We start from the raw sequence: 26,302 nt of genomic DNA, 5'->3' as shown, positions 1-26,302 counted from the left end.
ACCCAAATATCCTTTGTAAAATGAGGGCACGTGTTATAGGCCGGTGCGTGGTATACCCTGATAAATACGGTATTTGGAATGTCCATTTTTTCCTTACAAGCAGAGAGTTTCAAAATTCGAAAAATGTAAATGACTTTTCACCAAGAGAGGATGCATGTAATGACAAAAATGTACCACTATTTTAATGTAGAATATGTAACAGAAAAACAATCTCAGAATCAGAATAAAAGGTAAAAGCATCCCAGAGTTATTACTGCATAAAGGGACAGTGGTCAGAATTGCAAAAAAGTGTCCTTAACTCCTTAAGGACTCAGGGCGTATGGGTATGCCCTGCTTTCTTCAGGCCCCTGCAGGTTCAGCAGGCATCCAGGCATATCGCCCAGGGGGATCCTGAGGTCCCCCCATATTGGTGATCGCTGCAAATTGCGCATCGATTCAGACATGCAATTTGCGGTTATTCCGGGTCAATCGGGTCACTGGTGACCTGGAGACCCGGAAAAAAGGGTGAATGGGGCTTTCCGAGACAGCCCCATTCACCCTTCCGCAGCAGGAGTGAGGTGGCACGGGTGCCGCCTCACGATCAGGTAATTGATCGGTCGGAACAACCGATCAATCACGGACCTGCTGAGGACGGAGATCGGAGCAGAGACCAGCGCCAGCAGGGGTCTCCTACCTTGCCCTGGTCCGGTGGGGGGTCCCCTCAGGATCGGTGATGGCGTCAGGAGCAGCAGGATCGGTCCGGCAGAAGGATACAGCGCGGCGGTCCCGGCGGCAGGATACAGCAGGAGGTGAGGCCTGTTCACCTCCTGCTGTTGCTTAGCAACAACTCTCGGCATGCAAAGCCAAAGGGCATGCTGGGAGTTGTAGTTTTGCAATAACTGGAGTTCCAACTACAACTTCCAGCATGCCCTTTGGTAGCCTGTGCATGCTGGGGGTTGTAGTTATGCAACAGCTGGAGGCACATTTTTTCTATGAAAAAGTGTGCATCCAGTTGTTCATAACAACAACTCCCAACATGCACAGACTACCAAAGGGTATGCTGGGAGTTGTAGCAGTGTGCCCCCAGCTGTTGCAAAACTGCAACTCTCAGCATGCCTTTAGGCTGTCAATGCATGCTGATTGTTGCAGTTTTGGAGACACACTGGCTGTGAAACAGAGTTTGTTACCTAACTCAGTGTTTCGAAACCAGTGTGCCTCCAGCTGTTGCAAAAATACAACTCCCAGCATGCACTGAGAGACTGTACATGCTGGGAGTTCTAGTTTGGCAACAGCTGGAGGCACACTGGTTGCGAAACACTGAGTTAAGTGACAAACTCTCAGTGTTTCGCAACCAACCAGCAACTCCCAGCATGTATGGTCTATCAATGCATGCTGGGAGTTGTAGTTTTGCAACAGCTGGAGGTTTGCCCCCCCCCCCCCCATGTGAATGTACAGGGTACATTCACACGGGCAGGTTTACAGGGGATTTCGCTGCAAGTTTGAGATGCGGCAAATTTTCCGCCGCAGCTCAAACTCCCAGCGAGAAACTTACTGTAAACCTCCGTCAGTGTGAATGTACCCTAAAAACACTACACTACACTACACAAAATAAAAAGTAAAACACTATATACCCCTACACAGTCCCCCCCCCCCAATAAAAAAAAAAAAAATAAGTCTTGTACGGTACTGTTTCCAAAACTAAGCCTCCAGCTGTTGAAAAACAACAACTCACAGTATTGCCGAACAGCCACTGACTTTCAAGGAGGCATGCTGGGAGTTTTGCAACAGCTGGAGACACCCTGTTTGGGAAACACATCCCCAATTTAGGCGTCAAATGCACGTGGTGCTCTCTCGCTTTGTATTTCAAGGAAACAGTTCAGGGCCACATATGGGGTATCTCCGTACTCGGGAGAAATTGCATTACAAATTTTGGGGGGATTTTTCTCCTTTTACCCCTTATGAAAAGGTAAAGTTGGGGTCTAAACTAGCATGTTAGTGTAAAAAAAAAATTTTACACTAACATGCTGGTGTTGCCCCATACTTTTAATTTTCACAAGCGGTAAAAGGAAAATAGACCCCCAAAATTTGTAATGCAATTTCTCCTGAGTACGGAAATACCCCATATGTGGACGTAAAGTGCTCTGTGGGCGCACAACAAGGCTCAGAAGTGAGAGCGCACTATGTACATTTGAGGTCTAAATTGGTGATTTGCACAGGGGTGGCTGATTTTACAGCTGTTCTGACATAAACGCAAAACAATAAATACCCACATGTGACCCCATTTTGGAAACGACACCCCTCACAGAATGTAATAAGGGGTATAGTGAGCCTTAACCCCTTAAGGACTCAGGGTTTTTCCGTTTTTGCACTTTCGTTTTTTACGCCTTACCATTTAAAAATCATAACCCTTTCAATTTTCCACCTAAAAATCCATATTATGGCTTATTTTTTGCGTCACCAATTCTACTTTGCAGTGACATTAGTCATTTTACCCAAAAATGCACGGCGAAATGGAAAAAAAAACATTGTGCGACAAAATCGAAGACAAAACGCCATTTTGTAACTTTTGGGGGCTTCCGTTTATACGCAGTGCATATTTCGGTAAAAATTACACCTTATAATTATTCTGTAGGTCCATACGGTTAAAATGATACCCTACTTATATAGGTTTGATTTTGTCGCACTTCTGGAAAAAATCATAACTACATGCAGGAAAATTTATACGTTTAAAAATGTCATCTTCTGACCCCTATAACTTTTTTATTTTTCCACGTACAGGGTGGTATGAGGACTAATTTTTTGCAACGTGATCTGAAGTTTTTATCGGTATAATTTTTGTTTTGATCGGACTTTTTGATCACTTTTTATTCATTTTTGAATGGTATAAAAAGTGACCAAAATACGCTTTTTTGGACTTTGGAATTTTTTTGCGCGTACGCCATTGACCGTGCGGTTTAATTAATGATATATTTTTATAGTTCGGACATTTACGCACGCGGCGATACCACATATGTTTATTTATTTATTTTTTTTACACTGTTTTATTTTTTTTATGGGAAAAGGGGGGTGATTCAAACTTTTATTAGGGAAGGGGTTAAATGACCTTTATTAACACTTTTTTTTACATTTTTTTGCAGTGTTATAGGTCCCATAGGGACCTATAACACTGCACACACTGATCTTTTACACAGATCACAGGCGTGTATTAACACGCCTGTGATCAGTGTTATCGGCGCTTGACTGCTCCTGCCTGGATCTCAGGCACGGAGCAGTCATTCGTCGATCGGACACCGAGGAGGCTGGTAAGGGCCCTCCCGGTGTCCGGTCAGCTGTTCGGGACGCCACGATTTCACCGCGGCGGTCCCGAACAGCCCGACTGAGCAGCCGGGTCACTTTCAGTTTCACTTTAGAAGCGGCAGTCAGCTTTGACCGCCGCTTCTAAAGGGTTAATACCGCACATTGCCGCGATCGGCAATGTGTGGTATTAGCCGCGGGTCCCGGCCGTTGATGAGCGCCGGGACCAACGTGATATGATGCGGGATCGCGGCGCGAACCCGCTTCATATGGCGGGAGTCGGCGCAGGACATAAATATACGTCCTGCGTCGTTAAGGGGTTAAAGGGAACCAATCATCAGATTTTACCCTACATAACGCTTGGCAAAGCGTTATATAGGGTAAAATCTTTATCCTCACCATCCCCGGGAGACACTCCTGCCTGCGGGGATGGCGAGGATATGAACTTATAAACTAATCCCCACCGGCCCCGTAAGTAGTCCCCTGGGCGGGGAGCTCCTCTTACCTAGTCCCGTTACTTCGGCCAGCAGCGACGCCCCCTAGGCTTGATTGACGGGTCACGTCATCGCTCTGCTCCGTCTGTTCAGTAAGCAGAATGATGATGCGGTCCATCAATCAAGCCGAGGGGGCGTCACTGTGGACCGAAGTAACAGGACATAGTAAGAGGGGCTCCCCGCCCAGGGGACTACTTACGGGGCCAGCGGGGACTAGTTTATAAGTTCATATCCTCGCCATCCCCGCAGGCAGGAGCGTCCCCCGGGGATGGTGAGGATAAAGATTTTACCCTATATAACGCTTTGCCAAGCATTATATAAGGTAAAATCTGATGATTGGTTCCCTTTAACACCCCACAGGTGTTTGACAAATTTTCATTAAAGTTGGATGTGTAAATAAAAAAAAATGCTGGTGTTGCCCTACATTTTTTATTTTCACAAGGGAGAATAGGAAAAAATAAATACATTTGTAACCCCCTTTCTTCTGAGGAAGAACCTACCCCATATGTGGATTTAAATTGCTCTGCTGGTGAACTACAATGCTTAGAAGGGAAGGGCTTTTGGCAAGAGAAGGTGTCTGAAATTGAAGGCCATGTGTGTTTACAAAGCCCCCATAGTGCCAGAACAGTGGACCCCCCACACATGTGACCCCATTTTGGAAACTACACCCCTCATATAACGTAATAAGGGGTACAGTGAGCATTTACGCCCCACAGGTGTCTGACAGATTTTTGGAACAGTGGTCCGTGAAAATGAAAAATTTTATTTTTCATTTGCACAGCCCACTGTTCCAAAGATCTGTCAAACGCCAGTGGGGTGTAAATGTTCACTGCACCTCTTATTAAATTCTGTGAGGGGTGTAGTTTCAAAAATGGGGTCACATGTGGGGGGTCCACTGTTCTGGCACCACGGGGGGCTCCCACCACGGGGGGCACACATGGCCTCCCACTTCTATTCCAACCAAATTCTCTCACCAAAAGCTCAATGGCACTCCTCCTCTTCTGAGCACTGTAGTTTGCCCGCAGAACACTTTACATCCACATATGGGGTATTTCCATACTCAGAAGAAATGGGGTTACAAATTTTGGGAGGCTTTTTCTCCAATTAACCCTTGTTAAAAGGATAAATTTGGGGTAAAACCAGCATTTTAGTGAAAAAAATCTAATTTTTCATTTTCACATCAAACTTTAGCAGAAATTTGTCAAGCACCTGTGGGGTGTTAAGGCTCACTGTATACCTTGTTACGTTCCTTGAGGGGTGTAGTTTCCAAAATAGTATCCCATGTGTTTTTTTGTTTTTTTCGCTGTTCTGGCACCATAGGGGCTTCCTAAATGCAACATGCCCCCCAAAAACATTTTCAGCAAAATTTTCTTTCCAAAAGCCAAATGTGACTCCTTCTCTTCTGAGCATTGTAGTGCGCCAGCAGAGCACTTGACGTCCAGACATGGGGTATTTCCATACTCAGAAGAGATGGGGGTTACACATTTTGGGGGGCATTTTCTCCTATAACCCCTTGTAAAAATTTTACATTTGGGGGGAAGACCAGCATTTTAGTGAATAAATAAATAAATTCATTTACACATCCGACTTTAACAAAAAGTTGTCTAACCCTGTGGGGTGTTAAGGCTCAATGGACACCTTGTTACGTTCCTTGGGGGGTGTAGTTTCCATAATAGTATGCCATGTGGGAGTTTTCTGCTGTTCTGGCACCATAGGGGCTTCCTAAATGTGACATACCCCCCAGAATTTTGCAAGCGGAAATTCAGAAGTGTAAATGGGAGTGTGGAATCCTATAGAAGTCTATGGGCTTTAATTTGAGGCAGAATTCCGCAAGCCAGAATTCTGCCGTGTGAATAGACCCTTACTGTGCTGCATGCACATTTTCTCCTCCCAACATGTAGAAAAAAAAGATTTCCCTTCTTACCTTGGGCTTCATAGCAGTGACAGGGTTTGCCTTTATGGCAAGTACACTATGGTCATTAGTTATGGACTATATACCTTTAAGAGAACCAGCAAAGCCTTCTGAAAATCTCCAGATGTATCCTCTGTGATATCCGTTTCAACATCAGTTTTATATACTAAAAAGCAAAAAGTTAATATTGGATATGTTATTTGATATTTGAATTGATTTAAAACACATTGTCTAGGTTAAAGGGGTATTAGGCAAAAACTTTATATATACATATATATATATATATATATATATATATATATATATATATATCAACTGGCTCCGGAAAGTTTAGCAGATTTGTAAATTACTTCTATTAAAAAATCTCAATCCTTCCAATAGTTATTAGCTTCTGAAGTTTTCTGTCTAACTGCTCAATGATGATGTCACATCCCGGGAGCTCCCAGGACGTGAGTCATCATTGAGCAGTTAGACAGAAAACAACAACTCAACTTCAGAAGCTAATAACTATTGGAAGGATTAATATTTTTTAATAGAAGTAATTTACAAATCTGTTTAACTTTCCGGAGCCAGTTGATATATATATAAGTTTTGGCCTGGAATTACCCTTTAAGGCTATGTTTACATATCGTAAAATAAATAGAAAAATACAACTGTAAAATAGGAAAAAAAATATGTGACATATTTTTAATCCAATAGTGTACTCATGGAAAATCAATGGAAAAGTGTATTTTCTAAGGTTTTTGTGCTGCTTATTTCGTGCTCCAGAATTTGCAATAAAAAATCAAAAAATCCTACTAACACTCCACTTTACTCAGAAAACCTGAAAAAAGGAGTGGCTGATGGAAAAAAAAAGGGTGTGCCCTTGACATTTAATAAAAAATAAATAAAATAAAACAACAACTATAAATTTACTAATGTTACCACATCAAAGTACACTCCACTCTTAGTTAATGAGGCCCACTGTGTATAATAACATCTGTAATTTCAACAATGGACAACTAAAAGGTTTTTCTAACAAGGGTTCTATAGGTACGACAAGAACACCAAAAGGGTGCTCGAAGTTTTAAATGTTTTTCCACCAGCTGACTCTAGTTGTTATACAGTAAATAAACCAGATAGTATGGAATTATTGTTTTGATACAAAAAAAGTTATACACATTAATCCTTAATATATTTTTCTTTCTTTAGGATTCTAGTTATAGTTCAACAATTGAAAACTTACTCACATAAAGATAAACGGTCCTATGTGAATGTAAATGAATTGCACTTTAGCAGTAATCTACCAAATATTAGGATAAATTTTTCTCATGTGGCAGAAAATACTAAATATAAGGTTAAGAAACAACAGTTATTGATGTGTCCACCCTTTCCTTGAATCTAATTAAGGCCTCTTCTACATATGTCTGACATGCCGCCATCTTTTCCCTCCGGCGCTGTAGAAAATGCGTTGGAGGCAAACTGATGCTAGAACTGATCCCATTCATTTGAATGGGAAAGTTCACATTCATTTGGCGTCTCAGTTTAGATGCCGGATGAATGGACACGCTGGATCCGCACCAGACAGGGATGCAGCTTTTTTTTTTCAAAGCTAGTCATGTTGTGACACATTGGGATATACTGATATACTGAGCCATGAGGCAAAGTAAGAATGTTGCATCTGTGGTTAAACCATCATTAACTAGATACCTGTTTTGTAGACTTCTTTCATCTTCTTGATGTCCTGATTTGTTCTTGTGGCCAAAATTTCAATGAGTGTGTCTTCAGTTGTCCCAGCACCCTTTAACAGATTTACAGAGTAAAAAAAACACTGTTAAAGCATTCTCTTTCACTGACTAGCAATATGATTTCACCTGATCCATACTGTAAATATATTAAAAGGAAAGGTAGCTACATGATGGGTTTATCATAAACTACTTCCCTTTATCTTATTTTATTTTAATATGCAACATCCTAGCAATTGGAAAAGTTGCACAACAATTTTTAACACTTTTGGTAACTGCCAAAGTGATAAGGATTTTAAAGGAGACCTGCAGCGGTATATAACTTATCCCCTATCCACAGGATACGGGATAAGTGTTAGATTTTGGAGGGTACAACCGCTGGGACCCCCCACAGTCTCCTGTACGGGGCCCCGGGTCTGCCGTGGCTCTCCCCATGCAGGAGACGTGTCGGCCGCAGCATGACTCTGCGGCCAACATGCCCCCTCCATGTATCTCTATGGGAGAGGTGGAGATGCAGCGTTCATGCATCCCCACCTCTCCCATAGAGCTGAATGGAGGGGATGTGTCTGTCAACCTCAGTGTGGTTGACAACACAAGCACCAGCCGCGCAGAGCCGTGGTAATGCCGGGTCCCTGTATGCAAGATCAACTTCTGGGACCCCACTATCAAGCACATATCCTCTATCCTGCGGATAGGGGATAAGTTACATACCGCTGTAGATCTCCTTTAAAGGTGGTCGTCTGTATATCCTGAACAAAATGATAGGTTAAAATACACAAGAGCACCTCACAGGAGATGCAACACAATAGTCCAATACCTTTGTTGCAGCTTTTAGTTCAGCAGCATCAAACTCAGCTGGGGTTTTCATCATATCCTGGAGAAACTTTTCAAGTTTACCACTGAAAGCTTTCTTTAGAGCATCTTCCAGAGACTAAAAACAAAAAGAAAGTTGTGTCCATAAAACAATCTCTGTCCATATGCAATATGGTACATATATATTTTCATGAGGATCTCAAGTAATACTGTATAATGCATTGAGAAAATCTTCAGAAACCTTAACATGTTTTTATGTTGTGGCCTTGTGCTAAATCAACAACATTTAAGTTTTCCCCATCATACTGCCCTCAATACCCTATAATGACAAAGTGAAAATAGATTTGACATAAGTATTAAGACACTTCACTCAGTAGTTGGCAGAGATGAAAGCCTTCAGTCTTTTTGAGTATGATGCCACAAGGATTGCACACCTGAATTCGGAGATTTTTGCAAATCCTCTCAAGCTCTGTCAGGTGAGATGAGGTACATTGGTGGACAGCCTTAGGCTAGGTTTCCACTTGTTTTTTTTTTTTGTACACCTAAAAAAACGCCAGCAAAAACGCCAGAAAAACTGCCACCGGTTTTTCCTGAGTTTTGACAGTTTTCTGGCGTTTTCCCTGGTGCGTGGAAACAGCCAAATTTGTCCCCTGTTGCAGTTTTCTCACTGTCTTCAGGTACCACTCTGTGGGTCGGATGCTGAGCGCCCGGTCCACAGAGTGTAAGGAGATGAGGAGTGATGTATAGCATCACTACTCACCTCCCCCGGCCGTATAGTATACAGGGGGGCAGAGTGTACCCGTGTATACTATACAGCCGCCGGGAATCCTGTCACCAGACTGACAGGACTCCCTGCTCCTATAGCCCCTTTGGATGGTATACAGAATATACAGCTATATATAGATAGCTGTATATAGTGTATACAGAACAGGAGGTTCACTTACCTCCCTCGTATCTGTCACTGCAGGTCAGTGTAGCTCCGCCCCCTAGTGATGATGTCATTAGGGGCAGAGCTACATACATATTCAGGCTAGTCTGAAGCTCTGTTCACATTGTCCGTTTTGGATAATGGGAACAGACCCTTCTGCCAGTGTCTACCCCGACAGGGAGACTCCAGCTGTTGCTAAACTACAACTCCCAGCATGCCCAGACAGCCAAAGGCTGTCTGGGCATGCTGGGAGTTGTAGTTTTGCACCAATTGGAGGCTCACTGTTTAAGTAGACATTGCATTATGGGCGCTCTCCCCTGCAGAGAGCGCAAAAAATGTCCTAACCTATTTTTTTATGTTTTTTTTCCCTCTCGTTTCAGATCCGTGTATGCAGAGGATTACGACGGATTCGATGGATTACGACGGATGAACTTTATTTTTTAAATTTTAATAAAATGGTTAACGAGGGCTGTGGGGGAGTGTTTTTTAAAATAAAATATTTTTTCCATTTTTTTTTTAGTTATGGAGGCTGTCTAATAGACGGAATCCATGGCTAAGCCGGGGCTTAGTGTTAGCCCCAAAAACAGCTGGCGCTAACTCCCAATTATTAACCTGGTACCCACCGCCACAGGTGTGCCGGGAAGAGCCGGTACCAACAGGCCCTGAGCGTCAAAAATGGCGCTCCTTGGCCTAGGCGGTAACAGGCTGGTGTTATTTAGGCTGGCGAGGGCCAGTAACAATGGTCCTCGCCCACCCTGGTAATGTCAGGCTGTTGCTGCTTTGTTGGTATCGTGCTGATACTGAATATACAGGGAACCCTATGCGTTTTTTTTTTTCATAAAAAAAAAAAAAAAACGCATAGGGTTCCCCTTATTTTCAGTATCAGCCAGATACCAACCAAGCAGCAACAGCCTGACATTAACAGGGTGGGCGAGGACCATTGTTACTGGCCCTCCCCAGCCTAAATAACGCCAGCCTGTTACCGCCTAGGCTCAGGAGCGCCACTTTTGACGCTCCGGGCCTGTTGGTACCGGCTCTTCCCGGCACCCCTGTGGTGGTGGGTACCAGGGTAATAATTGGGGGTTAGCGCTAGCTGTTTTTGGGCTAGCGCTAAGCCCTGACTTAGTAATGGATTCTGTCTATTAGACAGCCTCCATAACTAAGCCTGAATATTCAATAAAAAAGAAAAATTATTTTATTTTAAAAAACACTCCCCCACAGCCCTCGTTAACCATTTTATTAAAATATAAAAAAAATCCTGTTCATCCGTGGTAATCCATCGAATCCATCATAATCCTCTGCATACACGGATCTGAAACGAGAAGAAAGAAAAAAACACAAAAAAAATAGGTTAGGACATTTTTTGCGCTCTCTGCAGGTGAGAGCGCCCATAATGCAATGTCTACCTAAACAGTGAGCCTCAAATAAGTGCAAAACTACAACTCCCAGCATGCCCAGACAGCCTTTGGCTGTCTGGGCATGCTGGGAGTTGTAGTTTAGCAACAGCTGGAGTCTCCCTGTCTGGGTAGACACTGGCAGAAGCGTCTGTTCACATTATCCAATACGGACAATGTTAACAGAGCCTTATGCCCTTGCCAGCCTGGATTTGTCTGTAGCTCTGCCCCCCTAATGATGTCATCACTAGGGGGCGGAGCTACACTGGACTGGACGGAGGTAAGGGGACTTCTCCATCTTCTATATACACTGTATACAGCTATCTATAGATAGCTGTACATAGTGTATACCGCCCAAAGGGTTAACCTACACTGTCCAGCAGTGTAAGTTAACTCTTTCCTTGCTGGGCTGGTGTATAGCGCACAGCTTAGCAAGGGGTTAAGTGAGCCAGCAATGTGTATACTGTATACACATTGCAGGCTCACTGTAAGTTCTTGCTGGGCAGTAGATATACTATGTATACCTATGGCTCAGCGTCAGCTGTTCTCCCGGCTCTGTAGCCCTGAGAACAGCTGATCCCGACAGTCACTTTGATCGCAGCGGGTGCCAGGAGAAGTGACATCCCTGGGATCTGTCCCTTACTGCAGGTACTAATACTCCCAACATGGAGTACACTCTGCTCCATGCTGGGAACTGTAGTACCTGCATTAATAGACAGATCGCAGCGAGTGTCACTCCTCCTGACACCCGTTGCAATCCTCCTGTATAATGTATAGATGCGGCGGCTGCTCTTCTATGGTCCCCTGCACTGCCGTATATATACACATATTCCTATTTCCCACAGAGTTGTGATTGGCTGGAACCATCTGGCCAATCACAGCTCTCTGCGGGAAATATGAATATGTGTATATAGACGTGAGTGCAGGGGACCATAGAAGAGCGATCGCCGCATCTATACATTATACAGGAGGATCGCAACGGACCCCAGCGATCTTTCAATTAGTACAGGTAACTACTTCTCCTATCATGGAACAGTATGTTCCATGCTGGGAGTAGTAGTACTACCTAAAAAAATGTAAAAAAAAGTGAAACATACACACACTACATTTTTATTACTGTCGGTTACATTTTTAGTGCCCTACCCGCCCACATAAATTGATCCCTGTTTAAAAATTTATAAAAATTTTGTTATAAAAAAGATACATTTCGTTAAATGCAATTTTTTCCATCACTACTGTATCTTTTTTATTATTATTTTTTAATGGTACCCTACTAAATTTTAATAAAAATGGTATCTCCAACACTTTTTTGGATCGCTAAAGTCCAATAGAGAATAAAAACCGCCTGAAAAAACAGCCAAATTTAAAACCCACATGGCGTTTTTCTTGGCGTTTTTTCACTCCCATAGACTTCTATGGGAGAAAAACGCCAAGATTTTCCCGGAAAAAAGTCTCGACAAGAGGTCGTTTTTAAAAAACTGCCAAGGAGCCCAAAAACGCCAAAAGGATTAAAAAACGCCAAACTAAAAAACGCCAAGTGGATTTGGCATTTTGCAGTTTACTATTGACTTGCAGCTAACATCTGGCCGCAGCGTTTTTTCACAAAAAAAACACCATGCGGCAGAATTGGCGTTTTTATTGGCGTTTTTGTAAAAAAAAAAAAACAAGTGGAAACCTAGCCACATTCAGGTCTCTCCAGAGATGGTCGGTTTGGTTGAAGTTAGGGTTGTCCCTGAGCCACTCTTGTGTTGTCTGGGCTGTGTGCTTATGGTAATTGTCTTGTTCATCCCAATCCAGGGCACTATAAATAGTTTTCATTCGTATTATCTCTCTCTCTGGCAGTCTACTTCTCCCAGCTACTAAAACACCCCACAGAAAGGAAGGTATTGGGCAGGTGATGAGCAGTGCCTGGTCTCTTCGAGACACGACTGTTAAAACTGAGGTTAGAAAGTAAAATTTTGGTTCATCAAATCAGATAATTATGTTTCTTACTGTGGTCACCCCTAGTGCTACTGACTGAGGTGCAGGGTACATTGATTCTGTTCGTGACTTGGAGTGGTAAGATGTATCACTTTGTGATGTCAGGGTACTGTTAACCTACACGGTCCAAGGATACAACAGCTTCTCCTGGGCCAGGCACAAGATAACAAATACACTGATGTCAGGTTACGGATAACTGTCTCTTTACTGTGATGGAGGTAGCAGAACTTGAACAATACAGACTTTGGTTGCAGAGGGATGGGCAAAGTGGAACCCAGGGAGCCTAACGCCTTGCTGGGAGTTGTAGTCACTGTTGAATGTTGCTTTAAGATTAGTAGCAGCACACACTGACTGAAAGACTTAACTTGACTGATTGACCATAGTAGAGATTTTCCCCAAGAACACACAATGTTTTTTTTTTTTTTTTTTTTTTAGAAATACCTATGAAGGTAGGCTTTTTCTTCAATAATAGTTAAAAGTGAAAGAACAAAAAATGGTTTTCAAAGGTGTCCATAGTATTTAAGTTTCTGATAGATGTAGAGGCCACCCCTTGTACCTGTACTTATCTCTAAAAAGAGCGGCCCCTTCCCCAAACCTGTCCAGCCTAGTTATGGTGGTTGGTAGTGGCTGGGTTTTCTGAAAACAACCAAGGCTTTATTTACATTGCTTACCTGAAGGGGTTATCCAGGAATAGAAAAACACAGCTAATTTATTTTAAAAAAACAGCTCCACATCTGTCTGCAGGCTGGGTATGGTTTTACAACTTGGCACCATTCACTTCAATGGAACTGAACTGCAGAACCACACCCAACCTGGAGACAGACAAGGAGCATTTTTGAAAAGAAACTGTCTTTTTCTATTCCTGGATAACCCCTTTAACTTCCTTAAACCTTAAATGGAAACTGACAGCAGAATAACCTGCACTAACTTGAATATACAAATTAACCGTGCAGGTGATGCTGAGTTAACGGTACACTTTACCTATATGACCTGCTGTTTCCCAGTGGGAAGCAACACATCTTTACAGGTCACTTGGGTGAAGTTTTTGCAAAGTATAGCTCCTACAGACACTGCAAAACACAGTGTTAAAGCTATGTTTATATTACATTTTTAACAGCATTGAACTACTTTCATAAAATTCTGTCATTTTAACAAAATGGATAACAATACAAAAAAATGCCTCTTATTGTGTTCATACCTCTCCTGTTTTTTCTTTGTAAGCTGCTTTCATTTCTTGCCGCTGTTCATTGGTTCTGCTACTTATGATGTTAATAATGTTTACTTTATCGATGTCTGAGGAACATGATTATTCAAAGAAACATGTCAATGTATCAATATACATGCATATGTGTGTATGTTTCAGGATCACTTCCAAACAGCCGGAGATATTTTGATAAAACCTGGTACACATGTTAATTATATGTCAACTAAAATATAGAATACCGTAGTTAAATTAAGTCTTACCCACCCCTATTTGTGAAGGTCAGGGTTATTGTCTAAAATACTATGAAATTCTATGAGACTTCCGGTATCTTACTCCACAAGCTCCTGATGAGTGTGGGGGTCCAGCAGGCAATCCTGCAATTTATTTATTTATTTTTTTGCTCAAGGCCAAAAACACCATTTTCACCTGATACCCCGACATCACAGGACCTTCAACCCCAATCTCTTTATCATAGCCCAGCACGACCTTACTCCACAAGCTCTGCATCTCTTGGTGAATGTGCTTGTCTGGCTTGCAAGCCACACCGCTTTCACAAGCAATGCCCAACTCACCCACCCCCTGCAAAGCTACGTCCTTTCAATTTTAAGCCTATGAGATTTGGGATATGAGAATGGGATGTAAGGATGGGTTATGAGGTAGGGATATGAGGTCAGGATATTACATCAGGATATGAGATCAGGATATGAGGATGGAATATGAGGTCAGGTATAAGGTTAGGCTATAAGGTCAGGATATGAGGATGAGATATGAGGACATAATAAGAGGATGGGATATGAGGTCGGGATAAGAGGATGGGATATGGGGACAGGATGTGAGGACATGATATAAGGATGGGATATGAGGTCAGGATAGGAGGACAGGATGTAAGGACATGATATGAGGATGAGATAAGAGGTCAGGATAGGAGGACGGGATATGAAGTGAGGACGTTATGACAAGATATTATGTCAGGATATTAGGAAGGGATATGAGGACAAGAGCTTCACTGTTGCTCTTACTCTTCTACAAGGTCATTTAATATATTTAAATGTTTATTTCAAAAACCTTTGGTCATAATTTTAGCTATTTTTTTTTATAAACTACTGTATTTTGATATTTTTTTAAACTATGTTAAACATTTATTCAAAGGAATTATAAAGATTCCACTGAACACTGCACCTTTTTGCTCATTGTTTTTCAATTTTTTTTAGTATAACATTTAAATAGTTTAAATATATGTTTAGTGTTTAGAAGGGATTATATTTCAGAGTTAATCCAATTTAACAGCTTGACAGAGTCAATGCATTGATACTAACCAATAATTACATTTCATATACTGTAAACGTCTGAAGTTATTTGACACTAGTGGCGCTAAAGTGAAATGTGTAACTGGACCTCCCCTCCCTTCCTCCTTCAATTTATGTGCAAATGAAAATGCTGTAGCATAAGAGCTATTGTGTGCCCTTCAACATACTGTATGTATCCCCTATTACAATGTCACTTTGCATATAAATAGCCAATATAATACAGTGATCCCTCAACTTACAACGACCTCAACATACAATAGTTTCAGCATACAATGGTCATTTCTGGACCATTGTAACTTGAAACCAGACTCAACATATAATGCTACAGATAGTCCAGATCTGTGAAACATGTAAATGGCTGGAAGAACTGGGCAATCAGAATGGGCATTTTACTAGTAAAACACTTGTATTACTGAAGCGTATGCCCTGACTGGCTGTCTGGTAGCACCCCCTACAGTACAGAGTGGTACTACATGTTCTGTACTACTTTTTACTTGTGCCACGGATAGCTGCTCCTTTAAACACCAGGTAAGGTCGGCTCCATTTTACTTTTTTTAGGAGACTGTGTGTACTGTACAGGACCCTGAAGAAGCTCCCGTCCTCTACATAGACAGTGATTTACAGCTCCCAGCAGATCTTTCTCACTTTTATATGTAAGGACTTGCTATATCTGTATTAGTTATCTACTTATTTTTCTTTAATCCTCACGTTTTCCTTTTTTTGGATAACATTTTTGTGGCTTCAGAACCAATTACCAGGTTTCCGTACAGTTATGGTCTCAACATACAATGGTTTCAACATACAATGGTCGTCCTGGAACCAATTAATATTGTAACTTGAGGGACCACTGTACTATGATACAAGTGATAAGGCCTGGCTGATAAGTAATAAAATAAACTTCTATACAATTTTGTATAGACGTTTAAATGAATTCATGTGTCACTATATAGCATTATGATCTTTTGGAAAACCTGTAGGCTAAAGCATCTAAAATCCACAGTCAACAAGTATTTATGGTGTACTGGAGACTGGTGTATTTGTTGTGCAGTACACTTGCCTGAGGAAGCTGCATACTGCACACTGTATTCTCAAACACAGAACACAAATATAAGTGAATATAACACAAGCTATTAAACAACGTTGTACTATACCCTTTCCAGTAAGAGACTTTTGCAAAGCAGCTACGTCTTCTGCAGGATTATACTTAGTATGGGGCTTCAAATCTGATCCTCCTTGCACTTCAGTGGCTTCCTAAGGATATACAAATTATTCAGTACACATAAACATCATTTTTACTAAATTAAATTATATAATACATGTATAATTATTAAATGCATGGAAAGGAATGTTTCTTACCAATATAATGTACATGTCAACAAATGTTTTAAAAAAAATAAGCTAGAGTACATATAAGTGAAAATAACCACAATAAGTTCCAGTTCATTTGGGCTCAATATACAACATATTTGGGAACATGGGGTGCGATTTATCAAAACCTGTGCAAAGGAAAAGTTGCCCAGCTGCCCATAGCAACCAATCAGATTGCTTCTTTTATTATGCAGAGGACTTGTTAAAAATGAAAGAAGTGGTCTGATTGGTTGCTATGGGCAACTGGACAACTTTTCCTCTGCACAGGTTTTGATAAATCTCCCCCATGATCTCCATTTTATATAAAATTGTTTTCCAGTATATTACTATCATAAATATTAGATTTAGGATAGCTGTTTTTCACGTCTGTTACAACTTTTTTAAATTAGGTATTGCAGTTCTTCTTATTCCTTTTATGAATTATGGTAACATGAAAAAGTTAAAGTGGAGCTGTCAGCAGGAAATCAGAGGTGTAATGAAGAACATGGCTAAATAGGATTAGTCATCAGAACGCCAGGCATACCTTTTATATGTTCATAGTCCGTTCCAGCACTTAAATATAAGCTTTTTTTATATTATGTAAATGATGCTCAAGTACCGAAGGGGTGTTCCCTCAGCATGACAAGAGTCGAGGTAAGTCCTGCCCATGCCCTTTTTAACCAATGGTTGTCAATTAGATAAGGTAAAAGGATGCAAGCGGGCAAGGGAACAAAAATAAAAAAGACTTGGGTTGGACTTGCTTGGGCTTTTGCCATACTGGGGAACACCCCCTGGGCACTTAAGACTTATTTGCATAATATCAAAGAGGGGTATATCTTACCAGTAGAGAGGACTATGGAAACAAAAAATGGTATGCTCAGAATCATAATGATTAGCTCTATCTATCCATAGGGCTTGTTTACCCCCCTATTTTCCAGCTGAAAGTTCTGCCTTTAAACTCCTGTACGGAGCCCCGACAGCCCCGACAGCCCGCGGGGACATGTTGGCCGCCGCTTCGTGCGGTGGTCAACATGCGCTGTCTGCCCAGCGAGCCGGGGCCCCGTACAGAGAGATTGTGGGGGGCCCCAGCGGTCGGTCCCCCCACGATCTGAAACTTATTCCCTATCCTTAGGATAGGGGATAAGTTTTTCACCACTGGACTACCCCTTTAAAGTGTACCTATCCCTTGGAAAAACTTTTTATAAAATGTAGATAATAACATTATTTGTATATTTGTAATATACATTGGTTAAAAATGTGTATACTTTTGGGTGAAAAAATCCTGTCTTGTTCCTGCAGCTGTGTCTCTGTGCAGAGACAAAATACAGGAAGTGTGGGTAGACAAGCAGGGCTCGGTGCACTTAGGCTCTGTGACACATCCTTGGCTAACACAGCAGGATGATTGACAAGCCAGGAGCCTGCACAGAGCCCTGCTTGTCCCGCCTTCACTTCCTGTATTTGGACTACCCACAGACACACAGGCAATAACTGCAGGGACAGAATTTTTCCACCCAAAAATATACAATTTTTTAAACAAATCTATATTACAAATATTACAAGTATTATCTACATCTATATGAAAAGTTTTTTGCTAATGGCAGGTACACAACAATAATATTATTTATTATTTTCATTTGGAAAAGTAGACTGATAAAATAATATGAGTCGTTGCCATTAACCCCGCAAAATCAGGTACATGTACGTGGTGATTAGGGATGGCTTCTCGCATCATCACGCACATGTACCTGATATTTTTAAACTGTCACAGCGTGCCGGCGGGCACTGTGACAGTTTATTGAGCTTGGCTGTGCTGCACAGCCAAGCCTCCCTGAAGCCGGCCAGGGACCAATCGCAGCAGTCCCCGGCTGGAAATCGCTGCTGTTGGTCCATCAGTATAGATGGACCAATAGCAGGGATCTTGCGGGGGTCTCCTTCTTTCCCCTCTCCTCTGTCGCTTCACTCATTGAAGTGATTTCAGGAGACGGGGGAAGCGTCGGAGGAGGCCGCCTGCAGCACTCAGGATTGGAGCTGCACTCCGTTCCTGAGTTAGCCCTGTGAACACAGCATCTATTAGGGTTACAGAGGGAGGTAGCTCCCTCTGTTCCCGATCGGCGCTCTGCAAATTGAAAGCAGGGCGTCGATGGTTGCCATGGCATCCATATGCCTGACAATGGCCTCTGTTGTCATGGCAACAGAAGCAGATCAGCCTTTACCTAAGGAAGAGGCTGATCTGCTATCCTATGTCTGTCAGTGTAAAACTGACAGACATAGGCATATTTTAATGGAGTACAGATGCATACTCCCTTGAATTATGTGTATTATAGTGAAATTTAAAACATTTGAAAAAAATAAAATAAAATTATATATATATATATATATATATATATATATATATATACGTCCAAGGAGGAAGACAGCACTAGTCCCTGCTCTTATGCCCGTGACCATCCGGATAACCAGTCCAGATATAGAACATCCAATTGGTATAGGTCACAGCAAAAAGTATGCAGACTCCCAATTTCAAAAAGGCTGTGGTCTTTATTTAGGTCATCAGCAATGCAACGTTTCGGCTATAGTGTAGCCTTTGTCAAGCATGAATACAAAGTGAATAAAGTGCATATATATAGATCTCAAAAACAATCTGATTGGTACAACGTCAGGTGCAAATGTTCACAATTAAACATAGTTACCACCCATAAAGTTTTTCATTGGTTAATAAAAGCATGTGACCATGTTGTCATGGTAATCAACAAGTAAACAAATGTGTAAAGTGTTATAAGCATATATAAAGTGCATATTCTCATATTCCCTTAAAAGTGTTGGGCTCAGATATATATATATATATATATATATTAAACACCCAAAAATACACCCAGAACAAAGTCCCCACACAATTGCGTCAGTGATAAAAAAAAAAAAAAAAAGAAAAAGTTATGGCTCACAGAATACGGTGACATACAAATAATTTTTTTTACAAAAATAGTTTATATGCTATAAATGTACTAAAATATAAAAAAAAAAGTATATAAATTTGGTATCACCAAAATTAATAATCGTATTAACCTGCAGAGTAAAGCTAACATGTCATCTATACCGCATGACGAAAGCCCTAAAAAAAAAATAAGAAAAAAACAACAGCATTTTTTTTATTTAATTTTTTTTGAGTTGCATTTCTCTGTCAACACCTGCTGTGTTACAGAAAATAATTGATTAACCCCTTAAGGACTCAGCCCATTTGGGCCTTAAAGGGGTACTCCGCCCCAAGACATCTTATCCCCGATCACCGGGATCTCGGTTGCCGCACCCCGCTGTGATTTTTGCACAGAGCAAACTCGCTCTGTGCGTAATGATGGGCAATACAGGAGCCGGAGCAATACAGGGCCCAACCCCTTAACACAAGTCTATGGGAGTGGGTGTGGTGGCTGTCACGCCCCCTCCAATAGACTTGCATTAAGGGGGCGGGCAGTGACATCATGAGGGGTGGAGCCATGATGTCACGATGCTCCGGCCCCTGTATCGCCGGTCATTCTGCACAGAGCGAGTTTGCTCTGTGCAGTAATGAAAGTGGGGTGCAGTAGCCGGAATCCCGGGGGTCCCCAGCAGCGGGACCCCGTGATCTGACAACTTATCCCCTATCATTTGGATAGGGGATAAGATGTCCAGGGGTGGAGTACCTCTTTAACCCCTTAAGGACCGGGGGTTTTTCCGTTTTTGCATTTTCGTTTTTTGCTCCTTGCCTTTAAAAAATCATAACTCTTTCAATTTTGCACCTAAAAATCCATATGATGGCTTATTTTTTGCACCACCAATTCTACTTTGTAATGACGTCAGTCATTGTGCCCAAAAATCTACGGTGAAACGGGAAAAAAAATCATTGTGAGACAAAATTGAAAAAAAAAACGCCATTTTGTAACTTTTGGGGGCTTCCGTTTCTACGTAGTACATTTTTCGGTAAAAATGACACCTTACCTTTATTCTGTAGGTCCATATGATTAAAATGATACCCTACTTATACAGGTTTGAATTTGTCGCACTTCTGGAAAAAATCATAACTTCATGCAGAAAAATTTATACGTTTAAAATTGTCATCTTCTGACCCCTATAACTTTTTTATTTTTCCGTGTATGGGGCGGTATGAGGGCTCATTTTTTGCGCCGTGATCTGAAGTTTTTAAGGGTATCATTTTTGCATTGATAGGACTTATTGATCGCTTTTTATTCATTTTTTCATGATATAAAAAGTGACCAAAAATGCACTATTTTGGACTTTGGAATTTTTTTGCGCGCACGCCATTGACCGTGCGGTTTAATTAACGATATATTTTTATAATTCGGACATTTCCGCACGCGGCGATATCATTTATGTTTATTTTTATTTTTATTTACACTGTGTTTTTTCTTTTATGGGAAAAGGGGGGTGATTCAAACTTTTAATAGGGAAGGGGTTAAATGATGTTTATTCACTTTTTTTTTGCACTTTTTTTTTGCAGTGTTATAGGTCCCATAGGGACCTATAACACTGCACACACTGATCTTTTACATTGATCACTGGTTTCTCATAAGAAACCAGTGATCGATGATTCTGCCGCATGACTGCTCATGCCTGGATCTCAGGCACTGAGCAGTCATTCGGCGATCGGACAGCGAGGAGGCAGGTAGGGGCCCTCCCGCTGTCCTGTCAGCTGTTCGGGATGCCGCGATTTCACCGCGGCTATCCCGAACAGCCCACTGAGCTAGCCGGCATGCTTTCGGTTTCACTTTAGACGCGGCGTTCAACTTTGAACGCCGCGTCTAAAGGGTTAATAGCGCGCGGCACAGCGATCAATGCCGCGCGCTATTAGCCACGGGTCCCGGCCGTTGTTAGAGGCCGGGCCCGAACCGCTATGACGCGGGGCCACGCCGTGGCCCCGCGTTATAGATCGGGAGTGCACGCCGTGGCCCCGCGTTATAGATCGGGAGTGGACACATGACGTTCCAGTACGTCATGTGTCCTTAAGGGGTTAAGGACAATTTTATTTTTCCGTTTTCGTTTTTTCCTCATCGCCTTGAAAAAATCATAACTCTTTTATATTTTCATCCACAGACTAGTATGAGGGCTTGTTTTTTGCACGACCAGTTGTCCATTGTAATGCGATCACTCACTTTATAATAAAATGTATGGCGCAACCAAAAGAATACTATTTGTGTGGGGAAATTAAAAAGAAAACTTTGGAAAATTTTGGAAGGTTTTGTTTTCACGCTGTACAATTTACAGTAAAACAAGACATGTGTTCTTTATTCTTTGGGTCAATATGATTAAAATGATACCCATGATAACTTACTTTTATATTACTGTTGCGCTTAAAAAAAATCACAAACTTTTTAACCAAATTAGTGCGTTTAAAATCCCCCTATTTTGAAGACCTATAACTTTTTCATTTTTCAGTATAAGCGGCGGTATGAGGGCTCATTTTTTGCGCCGTGATCTGTACTTTTTGTTGATACCATATTTGCTTATATAAAACTTTTAATACATTTTTATAATTTTTTGGGGGGAATAAAATGTAATAAAAACCTTTTTTTTTTTACGTTCACACTGTTCACTGTATGGTATCATTAACATTATATTTTAATAGTTTGGATATTAACGCACTTGGCGATACCAAATATCTATCTAACATTTTTTTTTTACACTTTTTGGGGGTGAAATAGGGAAAATGGGCCAATTTAAGTTTTTATTGGGGGGAGGTTTTTTTTCAAATTTGTTTTTCTTTTTTCACCCTTTTTTTTTACTTTTAATTTTACAATTTAATAGTCCCCATAATAATTTGATTGCTAATACTGTTCAGTGCTATGCATAGGCATAGCACTGATCAGTATTATTGATCATATTCTGCTCTAGTCTGCTCGATCGCAGACCAGAGCAGAAGACCCGTGGAAGGCAGCAGAGGCAGGTGAGGGCGATCCAATCATCCATTTTAGTGTCCGCAATGCTGCAGATGCCGTGATCTGTGTTGATCACAGCATCTGAGGGGTTAATGGCGGACATCTGCGCGATCACGGATGTCCGCCATTACCAGCGGGTCCCTGGCTGCTATCGCTTTGATGCTCGCGGTTATGTATAGGATGTAAATGTACATCCTGTTGTGTTAAGTACCACCTCACCAGAACATACAGTTACGTCCTGCGTCATTAAGGGGTTTAAAGGAAAAATCTGCAAAAAAATTTAATTTTAAAATTCAGCCTCCACTTTGCTTTCATTTCTGTGAAACGCCTAAAGGGTTAATAAACTTCTTTAATGTCATTCTGACTACTTTAAGGGGTGCAGTTTTTACAATTGAGTGATTTATGGGGGTATCTAACATACAGGCCCCTCAATTTCACTTCAGAACTGAACTGGTCCCTGAAAAATCTAATTTAGAAATTTTCTTGGAAATCGGAAAAATTACTGCTAAACTTTTAAACCTTCTAAAATTCTAAAAAAGTTAAAGAATGTTTATCAAATGATGGGAACATAAAGTAGACATATTGTAGATGTGTCAGGAAGAAAATAATCTCAGAATCGCTTTCATAAGTTAAAGTGTATCAAATTTATTACCAAATAAGTGGACACATATCAGATTTTGAAATTGTGCTTTGGTCATTAAGGTCAAAACAGGCTAAGGAATAAAGGGGTTATTACTAATATAAACATGGTGAAAACGCACTTTGTATAAAGTTATACTTACAGTACATTTCTCACGTGTTTTCTGCTGGGCTGATTGTAGCATTTGTTGAACGATAGAATGCTTTTGTTCTTCCATTTTTTCTAAAATGAAAATAATCACTAAATATTTGAGAAAACTGTAAAGTTTTCTATTGATACAATTGAATAGGAATAATTAAACAAATTTCACAGAAATTACAAGGTGAATACTTTTAAATACAATATACCCCAACAAAGAGCAAAATGCAAAACAATCAACACATTAAAACTAATATGAGATAATTGTATTGCCTTTAACCAGTTATTTGCAGAAAGGAAGACACAGTTACAATTAAAAGTCACAGTCCAACATTTATCAATAATGGCAAATTTAATATGAAAGATTAGTAGGCAAGACCTGCTATTTGCTATCTTGATAATGCAAGTTTTTAATATGTGCAATTTCTGCCAACATCATCCGTCACCTACGTGTATTTATCACAAATTTAGAAAATTCTCTAAAGGTAGCAATTGGTCGATTCATATTATTATAATTTTTTTTATAAAATATCAGGCAATAGTATATATTTTATTTAATGAAATGTTCTATACTCTGACACCAATAGAGATGAACAAGCAAAAAGTACAGACTTGTTTAAAGAGTACCTGTCATGATCTTGTTAAATGTTATAATCCTCAGTGCCCCTATCATAATAAACAACCCCTTCCTTTATTTGTATTATTTTTTAGTTTTCTACCTTGATATTGCTCAGTCTCAGTCAATTCAATTTCAGTATTTTCAGTCAGTATTTTCTGCTCAGTCTCAGTCAAATTCACAGACTGGCAAGGGGCGTTCTCCAGCAGCCGGGACATCATATGAAGCCATACAGGGGAGAGTTTCCTCCCTCACTCTGCTACACACAGCCCAGAGCAGTTCAGTGTGTGAGATGAGGTATGATTGGCTAAGGCTACACACCTCAGTACTCCAGACTGCATTTCCCAATTTTGGACTTCTGCCAGGCCAGCAGGAGTCCAAAGTCTGTGCAAGAGATAAGGCGTAAATGTGCTCTGGACAAGTTGTGGCAGCTTTTCTGAACACAATTAAAACTTAGAAAACTTAATTTTTTTTTAAACAAAGTACATTAGAAAGATTTTTTATTTACTATAAGGAGTGCAATAGCAAAAATTAGTTTTAATGAGAGTGACCATTTAAAGGGGTACTCCCGTGGAAAACTTTTTTTTTTTTTAGATCAACTGGTGCCAGAAAGTTAAACAGATTTGTAAACTACTTCTATTGAAAATCTTAATCCTCCCAGTACTTTTTAGGGGCTGTATACTACAAAGGAAATGCTTTTCTTTTTGGATTTCTCTTATGTCATGACCACAGTGCTCTCTGCTGACCTCTGCTGTCCATTTTAGGAACTGTCCAGAGCAGTATATGTTTCCTATGGGAATTTTCTCCTACTCTGGACAGTTCCTAAAATGGACAGCAGAGGTCAGAAGAGAGCACTGTAGTCGTGACATAAGAGAAATCCAAAAAGAAAAACATTTCCTTTGTAGTATACACCCTTTAAAAACTACTGGAAGGATTAAGATTTTTTTTTAATAGAAGTAATTTGCAAATCTATTTAACTTTCTGGCACCAGTTGATCTAAAAAAAAAAAAAAAAAGGTTTCCACGGGAGTTCCCCTTTAAGTGAGTTTTTATGAGTATGACATAGTAAAGAGGCAGACGTCAGTCATTTAGAAGCATTCAATTGTTTGCCCTAATACTGAAACCAAGATACACCTAGTTGGATCTTATAATCTCTCTTAAATTGCTTTGAAATACTGTAACAACATGCATTAGATTGCAGAAGCATCTTCCGCAGCTTTTATTGCTCTACTAATGGGCTGATATTGTCAACCAAAGATATTCCTCTATCCCTCTGCTTCTGTATAACAAAAGCTTTCTTTGAAGTGCTGTAGGCTTAGATAATTAACATCAAATCCCACCTCAACATTAGTCGCTTTAGCCCTAATACACTGCATACGGCTGCCTGATTTCTTTTTTTTTTTTTTTTTTACTTATTTTTTTAGTTTAATTTCCTGGTGCATTATTTATACATTTTGTATAAAAACATATGTTGTAGTTCAAGTGCACTATTGACATGTAGATTGTCTGAAAACATTCACACCTTCATAAAGAATTAGGACATAAACCAGTAATCCTCAACTTTTTTACGCTGAGAGAATTCCTTTTCCAATTCTGGAGAACACAAACAAAAACCACATCCATACTGAAAAATTCTTGTGGCTGGCATTTTTTGGCTAAACCCTACAGACAATGTGAAGAAAACAGGATACATGCACATATAGTCCTATACAGTCTTTTCTCATGTCTACAAATTTAATATGAATGCCTGTTTAGTTATTGGACTAGTGCTAGTGCCAAAATAATCACGTGCTTAGGCATCTGTGTGTAGTTGTAAAGCTAGGTTCACACTGTGTTTTTTTTATTTTATTTTTTGTTTATGTTTGACATTTGTTTTATACTTTTGAAAAGGATAAAAACTGCATTTTAAACAGATCCCAAAATGTATTCTGCTGTATGCCATGCATTAGAATCTATTCCCCATATGAAAAAAAAAAAAAAAAAAACACACATTACAATGTGTAAATCTTTTCTTTCTTTCTCTTTTCTTTTTTATTTTTTTTTGCTGCACACAAAAGACTTTACACAACTAGAGACTGTACACATCAGGCAGTGTTAGGCTGGGAACCTGCACTGGTAGCCACTTTTTATTTATGGTTTTTATATTGATGTTTATAGAGTATATTATTACATTAAAGATACAGTCACTTTTTATACTTATTTTGCTTGTGAACCAAGCCCTAACCCAACATAGGCCAATGGTTTAACATATCATCCAAAAAATCGAACAATTATTATGGAGATAAATTCAACATACCTTTCTAGAACAGTGGACGTCTGTCTTTTGCTTCAGGAGTCAGCTGGACAAATGTTCTGGCATCATATGAAGATCTGTGTTTTTATAACTTTTATGAGCCACACCTAAAGTCTTCAGTAATTATGTGTGACAAAGAACATGTTCAAGCAGAAAAGTGCCTATTCCTGTTGTGTGTTGTAATACTGGCAGGGTAGATCAATTGAAAGGCTTCTCACCCCTATGTATGCAGATATTTGTTAAAGATAAATAAATATCATCTTCATTATATATACATTAACCTATCCAAAAGACCAGATCTTCTCAAATAAGCTTT

General features: G+C 40.4%; 1 protein-coding gene across 2 annotated transcripts in view; it reads right to left on the bottom strand.

Moving 5' to 3' along the window:
• LOC130307746 (annexin A1-like) overlaps positions 1–26,042 on the bottom strand; it is a 41,596-nt gene extending 15,554 nt beyond the window's left edge. Inside the window, exons 1-7 of one of the 2 annotated variants that reach the window (XM_056552189.1) lie at positions 25,990–26,042; positions 23,083–23,162; positions 16,181–16,280; positions 13,717–13,811; positions 8,221–8,334; positions 7,369–7,459; positions 5,766–5,845 (exon numbers count right to left, since the gene is read on the bottom strand). In XM_056552189.1, the coding sequence (XP_056408164.1) occupies positions 5,766–5,845; positions 7,369–7,459; positions 8,221–8,334; positions 13,717–13,811; positions 16,181–16,280; positions 23,083–23,157 (555 nt within the window). In that variant the 5' untranslated portion in view covers positions 23,158–23,162; positions 25,990–26,042. Of the gene's footprint in view, positions 1–5,765; positions 5,846–7,368; positions 7,460–8,220; positions 8,335–13,716; positions 13,812–16,180; positions 16,281–16,385; positions 16,555–23,082; positions 23,163–25,989 lie in introns of those variants that run through there. The other variant, XM_056552190.1, reaches the window with a different exon arrangement.
• Between the last annotated feature and the right edge of the window lie 260 nt (positions 26,043–26,302).

The sequence above is a fragment of the Hyla sarda genome, chromosome 1 (assembly GCF_029499605.1).
Source record: "Hyla sarda isolate aHylSar1 chromosome 1, aHylSar1.hap1, whole genome shotgun sequence".
NCBI lineage: Eukaryota > Metazoa > Chordata > Amphibia > Anura > Hylidae > Hyla > Hyla sarda.
This window is presented reverse-complemented; position numbering and strand designations above follow the sequence as displayed.